Below are 8,967 nucleotides of genomic sequence, written 5' to 3' on the forward strand. Positions count from 1 at the left end.
TTTTTATTTGTTGGAGATCTATTTTTAGGTTTTGAATTTAATATGGGTCTAATTCTAATTGTAAACTAACAACTACTGAAATTGTTTGACTGAGAGTTATAATGTTTTGTAATGTTAATATAATAACTTGAACCAAACCAGGTTGTAATGTTTGGATAGGATGTTTTAATCTTTAATTAGGGTGTGATAAATAATTTAAGAAATTTGGGTGTAATAAGTAAAAGTTGGGATGCTAATAGCAACTCTCGGGATGTTTCTTAAAACAAAACGTGAGAAAAATATACAATCAAATTTGGCTTTGGGGATTATTTGGATGGGATCAGTTGGATTTAGAATATAATTGAAGATCATAAATATGGGAAATGTTTAGCACCCAACCATTTGTGTCTTACATGGGTTAGAAGTTTTGGAATGGGTTGATTTTTGGTGAGGATGATCTCTATGGTAAGGAGATCATCCTCACCAAAAATCAGCCCATTCCAAAACTTCTAATCCCATTACAAATGCTTTACAAAAAGTGGCCGGTCCACGATTTTTCAACTTGTAAACATGGGGTTAGAAGTTTTGGAATGAGCTGATTTTTTGTGATGATGATCTCCTCACCATAGAGATCATCCTCACCAAAAATCAGTCCATTCCAAAACTTTTAACCCATGTAAGACAAAAATGGTTGGGCAAGTTGTTGGGTAAATGGTTTGGTGTTGAACATTTCCCACATATATATATATATGGGAAATGTTCAGCAACAAACTTTTGACAAACATTTTGGCAAAACATTTTTCAAAAACATGGGGTTAGAGGTTTTGGAATGGGCTGATTTTTGGTGAGGATGATCTCTACGGTGAGGAGATCATCATCACCAAAAATCAGCTCATTCCAAAACTTCTAACCCCATCAAAAATGGTTTATAAAAAATGGACGGTCCTCGATTTTTCAACTTGTAAATATGGGGCTAGAAGTTTTGGAATGGGCTGATTTTTGGTGAGGATGATCTCCTCACCGTAGAGATCATCCTCACCAAAAATCAACCCATTCCAAGACCTCTAGCCCATGTTTTGAAAAATGTTTTGCCAAAATGTTTGTCAAAATGTTTGTTGCTGAAAGGGACCCTATATATATATATATATATATATATATGGGGTCCTGTTCAGCACCCAACCATTTACCCAACAATTTGCCCAACATGTTTTGTCCTACATGAGTTACAAGTTTTGGCTGATTTTTGGTGAGGATGATCTCTATGGTTAAAAGATCATCCTCACCAAAAATTAGCCCATTCCAAATCTTCTAACCCTATATTTACAAGTTGAAAAATCGTGAACCATCCATTTTTTGTAAAACATTTATGATAGGGTTAGAAGTTTTGGAATGATCTAATTTTTGGTAAGGATGATCTCCTCAGCATAGAGATCATCCTCACCAAAAATCAGCCTATTCCAAAACTTATAACCCATGTAGGACAAAACATGTTGGGCAAATTGTTGGGTAAATGGTTGGGTGCCGAACGGGACCCTATATATATAGAATCGTGATAATCTAACTACCCACATGGCAAATCAATTAACTACCCTGACGTGACAAGTTCAGAAACTGTAGATCTGCGCTCCTCGGGATAGATGGCTGCACTTCCCCATAAAAAAGTGTATCTTGATGGAACCGTGTATCTTGAGGAGTGCAGATCTACGGTTCCTGAACTTGTCACGTTAGGGTAGTCGGTTGATTTTTTAACATGGGGTAGTCAAATTATCACGACTCAAAAATAAATGATGTTGTAGCCAACAAAATAAGTACATGAGTTATGATGTCAAGAGATGGAGAGTGGTCAAGATTAGGGCTGATTTAATTAAAGAAAATGATTGAACAATTCATTTATTGATTCCACGAATCTCTAATTAATTCAATGAATTAATCAGGGGATTCCTTATTCTTACATATATATATAATTTTTGAAAGAGTTTGATGAATTTTGTAGTGTGTCCCAACCACATATCTTCATTGAAGAATAGGGTTTCATATTTTTGTGTATGTGCATTGTATTATGTTGGGGGTATGACATGGATACTGAGCCCATGAATTGCGGAGGTGCAGGGAGTAACGCCCTCGGGTTGCCCCCTGCTCATGGGCTCTAGGTTGGAGTCCATGTGACAAAAAATTTAGGGTTTACAGAAAGGGGCAAATACATAATATATTTCTTAAAGTTACTTATGTTATTTTTTCTAATATACACACTTATCGTGAAACCTGAATTAGGTTAGAATAAGTGACTTGGTCTTCTCAGAGGAAGGAGAGAGATTGTAATAGGTTTTTTCATAGTCAAAAGGATTCTCTTTGATGTCATTGACATAGGCAATCTTGTCGAACCAGACAAAGCTTGTGTTCTTGCTTATTTATTTTTGTTCTTTTTATTGTCTTTTCTGTTTGCTATCTTGGCTTTTTCAACACTTATCTTTCTTCCTATTTGTGAACCAGAACAATGCAAGGGGAAATAGAGCATTTAAATGAGGGGAATTCACAGCCAAACAACAACAAGCCTACACCTATTCATATGTAAGCTATTTATCTTAATTATTTACCTTTCTTTCTTTTTTCCCTGTTTTTTTTTTTTAGTTTAGTTGTATTTCTTACTTACAAGATATTTATTAAGGTTTGCTTAATGGAGAGCCTCAAATACGGTTTGAGACACCATAAATTATGAATTATTTCTGACAAAATATTATTTTATCTTTAAAAGTCTAGTGTGTCCCACTTTCCTTGGGTCCTTGGAAACTTTTTTGCCGGATTGAAAGCTGTTAAAACAATGGAAAGCTGCTCTTTTGTCACATGGGAAATTTCATCTCTTTTCAATATTATTAGTATTATTATTATTCACTAAGCAAAATGTATTTCATCAATGGTGAAATTAATTTTAATATATATATATATATATATATATATTCTTGAAAGTTTGTAAAATTTATTTCGTGATCTAGGTAAATTTGTCATCCGATCATGGTTTTTGGATTCTACATACAGTTGTTGAGAGCTATTACTAGCACCCCAACTTTTACTCATTACACCCTAATTAAAAAAATAAATGAATGGTTGGGAATAAGTAAAAGTTGGGGTGCCATTAGGAGCTCTCCCATTTTATTTTTTATTTGTTAGAGATCTATTTTTAGGTTTTGAATGTAATATGCGTCTAATCCTAATTGTAAACTAAAACAACTACTGAAATTGTTTGACTGAGAGTTATAATGTTTTGTAATGTTAATATAATAACTTGAACCAAACCAGGTTGTAATGTTTGGATAGTGTGTTTTAATCTTTAATTAGGATGTGATAAATAATTTAAGAAATTTGGGTGTGATAAGTAAAAGTTGGGATGCTAATAACAGCTCTCGGGATGTTTCTTAAAACAAAACGTGAGAAAAATATACAATCAAATTTGGCTTTGGGGATTATTTGGATGGGATCAGTTGGATTTAGAATATATTTGAAGATCATAAATATGGGAAATGTTCAGCACCCAACCATTTGCCCAACATTTTTTGTCTTACATGGGTTAGAAGTTTTGGAATGGGCTGATTTGTGGTGAGGATGATCTCTATGGTGAGGAGATCATCCTCACCAAAAATCAGCCCATTCCAAAACTTCTAACCCCATCACAAATGCTTTACAAAAAATGGACGGTCCATGATTTTTCAACTTGTAAACATGGGGTTAGAAGTTTTGGAATTAACTGATTTTTTGTGAGGATGATCTCGTCACCATAGAGATCATCCTCACCAAAAATCAGCCCATTCCAAAACTTTTTACCTATGTAAGACAAAAATGGTTGGGTGTTGAACATTTCCCATATATATATATATATGGGAAATGTTCAACACCCAACCATTTACCCAACAATTTGCCCAACATGTTTTGTCCTACATGAGTTAGAAGTTTTGGCTGATTTTTGGTGAGGATGATCTCTACGGTTAAAAAATCATCCTCACAAAAAATTAGCCCATTCCAAATCTTCTAAACCCATATTTACAAGTTGAAAAATCGTGGACCGTCCATTTTTTGTAAATCATTTATGATAGGGTTAGAAGTTTTGGAATGACCTGATTTTTGGTAAGGATGATCTCCTCACAATAGAGATCATCCTCACCAAAAATCAGCTTAAATCTTCTAACCCATGTAGGACAAAACATGTTGGGCAAATTGTTGGGTAAATGGTTGGGTGCCGAACAGGACCTTATATATAATCGTGATAATCTGACTACCCACATGGCAAATTCAATCGACTACCCTGACGTGACAAGTTCGGAAACTGTAGATCTGCGCTCCTCGGGATAGACGACTGCACTTGCCCATAAAAAAGTGTATCTTGATGGAACCGTGTATCCTAGGAGCGCAGATCAACGGTTCCTGAACTTGTCATGTTAGGGTAGTCGATTGATTTTTTAACATGGGATGGTCAAATTATCACGACTCAAAAATAAATGATGTTGTAGCCAACAAAATAAGTACATGAGTTATGATTTCAAGAGATGGAGAGTGGTCAAGATTAGGGCTGATTTAATTAAAGAAAATGATTGAACAATTCATTTATTGATTCCACGAATCTCTAATTAATTCAATGAATTAATCAAGGGATTCCTTATTCTTACACATACATATATATATATATATAATTTTTGAAAGAGTTTGATGAATTTTGTAGTGTGTCCCAACCACATATCTTCATTGAAGAATAGGGTTTCATATTTTTGTGTATGTGCATTGTATTATGTTGGGGGTATGACATGGATACTGAGCCCATTGAATTGCGGAGGTGCAGGGAGTAACGCCCTCGGGTTGCCCCCTGCTCATGGGCTCTAGGTTGGAGTGCATGTGACAAAAAATTTAGGATTTACAGAAAGGGGCAAATACATAATATTTTTCTTAAGGTTACTTATGTTATTTTTTCTGATATACACACTCATTGTGAAACCTGAATTAGGTTAGAATAAGTGACTTGGTTTCTCAGAGGAAGGAGAGAGATTGTAATAGGTTTTTTCATAGTCAAAAGTATTCTCTTTGATGTCATGGACATAGGCAATCTTGTCGAACCAGACAAAGCTTGTGTTCTTGCTTATTTATTTTTGTTCTTTTTATTATCTTTTCTGTTTGCTATCTTGGCTTTTTCAACACTTATCTTTCTTCCTATTTGTGAACCAGAACAATCCAAGGGGAAATAGAGCATTTAAATGAGGGGAATTCACAGCCAAACAACAACGAGCCTACACCTATTCATATGTAAGCTATTTATCTTAATTATTTACCTTTCTTTCTTTTTTCCCTGTTTTATTTTCAGTTAGTTGTATTTCTTACTTACAAGATATTTATTAAGGTTTGTTTAATGGAGAGCCTCAAATGCGGTTTGAGACACCATAAATTATGAATTATTTCTGACAAAATATTATTTTATTTTGAAAAGTCTAGTGTGTCCCACTTTCCTTGGGAAAGTGTTCATTGGAAAGCTTTTAAAACAATGGAAAGCTGCTCTTTTGTCACATGGGAAATTTCATCTCTTTTTAATGGGTTATAAAATCATAGCAAAATTATTCTACCATTTAAATGCTGAATTTTTATTTATTTATTATGAGTAACGGTTACTTCTCATACACAGTTTTATACAGTGAACAATAAATCTCCATTCCTTGTAGGCTGACACAAAATATAATCACAACTAGAATGAATTTCTCTTTTCCCCTACTATTAAATTTTCTTTAGAAATAGAAAAAATAGCTGAAAGAAATCAATTTTTAGTTTTATTTGTGTTTTCTCAAATGCCCATTTTTATGCCCCCCTGAAAATTCTAAATAATTTTCCACCCCTTATTCAAATTTTAGAGGTGATACGTAGCCTAGACTGTCTGTATAAATAATTGAGATTTTCTATTAACAAATGGTTGTTCTAAGTTGCAGTTTAAATTAACGACAAGCTGCATGTTTTCTGTGAATTTGGACTATTGATTAAAACATTCATCAATTAATTCGACGAATTGCCAATTAATTCAGTCAGCACAATGTGAAAAAAGCTTGCAAAATTTGACGGGCCATAGCGTAAAAATTTCCATTGTCGAATTTTTTCTTTCATTGAATCGAAACCGTCAAATTAATGGAGGATGAGAGAAATTTGGTGGCTCTAAGCTGTCAAATTTTGGTTTCTAAATTTTCCTATAGAATTTTTTACTATAGAAAATCACAAGTTACAATGGCCCTAGGCATCAAATTTTGGTTTCTAAAATTCATAGGCCTTGGCCCGTCAAATTTTCTATAGAATTTTTAGTTTTCACATAGTGTAGGCCCTAGATGAATTATCAGTGTTTGATCTCTCTGACATGTTCTTGATCCAATGGGGAGACCAGGAATGTTTGTGACAGCTTTCATAACTCGTTTAGGAATAACCAATTCATGGGACTGTTGGAATATTAAATACAATACTATAACAAATCTTGGTAGTTGGAGTTATGAAGGAGGCAATTCCTTGTTCTTTTAATTTTCTAATTTTTGAAAGAATTTGAAGGATTTTGTGATAGTGGCGGTTAAGTGTCCAAAATTTTCCTTTTTCGTTATTTTTATATTGTTTGAAAAAAAAAAAAAAAACAGAGTGATAGAAAACAACTTTTAGTTTTAATTGTTTCCTCACATGCCATTTGCATCCTAGTTACATGATCACAGAAAAATCTCTCAGCCGGCTACTAGGTCTGAAGGACACGTTGTTCCACACAAAAACGGACACCACAAACGAAGCAATGGCACGTTACATTGATCTTCCTACAGTACCACTACGGATGCGGGGGAACAAAGCTTACAGTGAATGCTTTGATCCTGCAGTGGTATCAATTGGACCTTATCACCATGGCAAATCTAAGTTAGCGGGGATGGAAGGGTTCAAGTTCACATCTGTTCGGCGATTTGCCTCTTCTTGTCATTCTAGCGTGGATGTTATCTACCATAAGCTTGAATGTTTAACTACTGAGGCTAAGATGTGCTACAATGATTCCTTCATGGCTAATGTCGACGATGTAGCATTCACAACCATGATGCTTTTGGATGGGTGCTTTATTTTGGATTTCATTCGAGAGGTCATGTTTAGTGGAGAAGGGAACATGTTGATGGCATTACAAAATGTCATACCTTTGATATCTAGAGATTTGTTCTTGCTTGAGAACCAACTCCCGTACCTAATTTTGAAGGAGTTGATGGACTGTGATCGTAGCCTTGAAAATTTGGTTTACAGATATATCAACTCAGAAATTGGCTTAAAAATTGGCAGAACCAGGGTAAGTTCATCACCATCTGCTGGTCAAAATCATGGTATGCCTTCATCATCATTCATCCTAGGCCTTTTTCGTGACGTACTAGTTGGTATACCTTGTTCTAGGTCCAATTCTGGGCAGGAGCGATCATACCGTCCACTCAAGGAGCTTCTAGCCATGGGGATTACATTCAAGAAAAATAATTCAATTTGTTTACATGATGTTGAATTCCGAAGTCATTGGCTAAGTGGAGAGCTATTACTTCCCCAAATAGAAATTAACCACTACACCAAAGACAGGTTTCTCAATTTAATTGCCTATGAATTGAATTGCCGTGATCGTGAAAATCGTCCATTCATCGCCTTCATTTGTTTCCTAGATTCACTCATTGATCATGCTGACGACGTGAAAGTGTTGCGCTCTAAGGGCATAATTTGCAATTACCTTGGCAGTGATAAGAAAGTGGCTAATCTCATTAAGCAATTGGCAGCAGGATTGATTTCTGAAACTGATGCCTATTTGGAAGTTGACGATAAAATTCAATTCCATTTTCAAAAAAAGAGGACGGTTTACATAGCTGAATTGAGGCACACTTATTTTCGTAGCCCATGGACCACTATCGCTTTAATTGCTGCAAGCTATGTTATCTTGCTAACTTCCATCCAAACCTTCTTCACTGTCTTTCCCCGGTGAAATCAAGCAAACTTATTTAGCAATCTTTAAACCAATATCACTTTCTTTGTTCCAAGTTGTGTGTATGTATGCTCACATGTAATAAATAATACTGTGCAACTCTGTGTCTAATTAAAGTAGCTTTCATCTAATGTTTGTGCTGCAAACTAGCTTGCAACCCAATTGATTGATTTCTGTTATAACAACTGAGCAAGTGCATAGATTGTTGAGCAATGTTAGGCAAAAACTAATTTCAAAGAGACATGTACATTCTTTTCCTCCATAAATTAAACCTATATTGTAAACTTGCTGTTGAGATGACTAGACTTCATTACTGAAACCTTTTTTTTAGCCCAATTGATTTGGAAATTGAAGTCTGGCTTTGAACTCTCTGAGTTACATGTTATATATAATTTTTTTTTAAAGCATAATTACAAATTTTAGAATATTTAATACATTTAACAGAAACTTACATTACCAAATCAACTTTTACTTGTAGCACACTAAATCAATAAATTAATATATTTAAACAAATTCCGGGAAAAATTAATTTAACTTCAATTTATGGACCCCAAACTAAGGTTTTGGTATTTATGTAAACTATCACATTATTTCTTTTTCTTTATTACGGAGCCTTCCACATTTAGGTTTTGTAATGGCAACTAAAATAGATGATGAAATACATAATTGGGGAGCACAAGATAAAATAATTTCAATTAGTTTAGATAATATTTCTATTATACATTATGTAATTTTGTTAGTCAAATAATACAATTTTCTATAAATGAAAAAATATTCCACACATATTGTTGTCACATAACTAATTTAATTGTACAAACTTGTTTAGAACACATTAGGAATGCAATACTTTAGATTGATAGTTATTTATTTATTTATTTAATTTTATAATTAGTTTACATCGGTAGTTCAAAATCTAGATATCAAGAATTTCAAAAAATTATTTAAGTAAAAAAAAAAAAAAAAACAATTAATAAAGTAGAAATGACACTTAGCTAAGTGGTAAG

General features: G+C 33.9%; 1 protein-coding gene across 2 annotated transcripts; it reads left to right on the forward strand.

Annotated features, from left to right (window-relative positions):
- Nucleotides 1-2,414: 2,414 nt before the first annotated feature.
- LOC147380778 (UPF0481 protein At3g47200-like) lies at nt 2,415-8,094 on the forward strand. 2 transcript variants are annotated; one of them, XM_086431245.1, is made up of 3 exons: nt 2,415-2,547; nt 5,185-5,262; nt 6,676-8,094. In XM_086431245.1, the coding sequence occupies exons 1-3, from the start codon at nt 2,474-2,476 to the stop codon at nt 7,961-7,963; spliced, it is 1,440 nt and encodes a 479-aa protein (XP_086287371.1). In that variant the 5' UTR covers nt 2,415-2,473; the 3' UTR covers nt 7,964-8,094. The 2 variants fall into 2 exon arrangements, with proteins under 2 accessions (XP_086287371.1, XP_086287372.1); XM_086431246.1 differs by having other exon boundaries at nt 6,703-8,094.
- The last annotated feature ends 873 nt before the right edge of the window (nt 8,095-8,967 follow it).

Source organism: Akebia trifoliata, unplaced genomic scaffold (assembly GCF_017979445.1).
Source record: "Akebia trifoliata isolate Shusen 1 unplaced genomic scaffold, ASM1797944v1 Contig00996, whole genome shotgun sequence".
In the NCBI taxonomy this organism is placed as follows: Eukaryota; Viridiplantae; Streptophyta; class Magnoliopsida; order Ranunculales; family Lardizabalaceae; genus Akebia; species Akebia trifoliata.

Bases quoted from the DNA above. Each gene is read 5' to 3' on its own strand.
- LOC147380778 (XM_086431245.1), top strand. From the start codon at position 2,474: ATGCAAGGGGAAATAGAGCATTTAAATGAGGGGAATTCACAGCCAAAC. The intron at 2,548-5,184 runs GTAAGCTATTTA...TTTGTGAACCAG, and splicing joins AAGCCTACACCTATTCATAT to AACAATCCAAGGGGAAATAG. The intron at 5,263-6,675 runs GTAAGCTATTTA...TTTGCATCCTAG, and splicing joins GAGCCTACACCTATTCATAT to TTACATGATCACAGAAAAAT.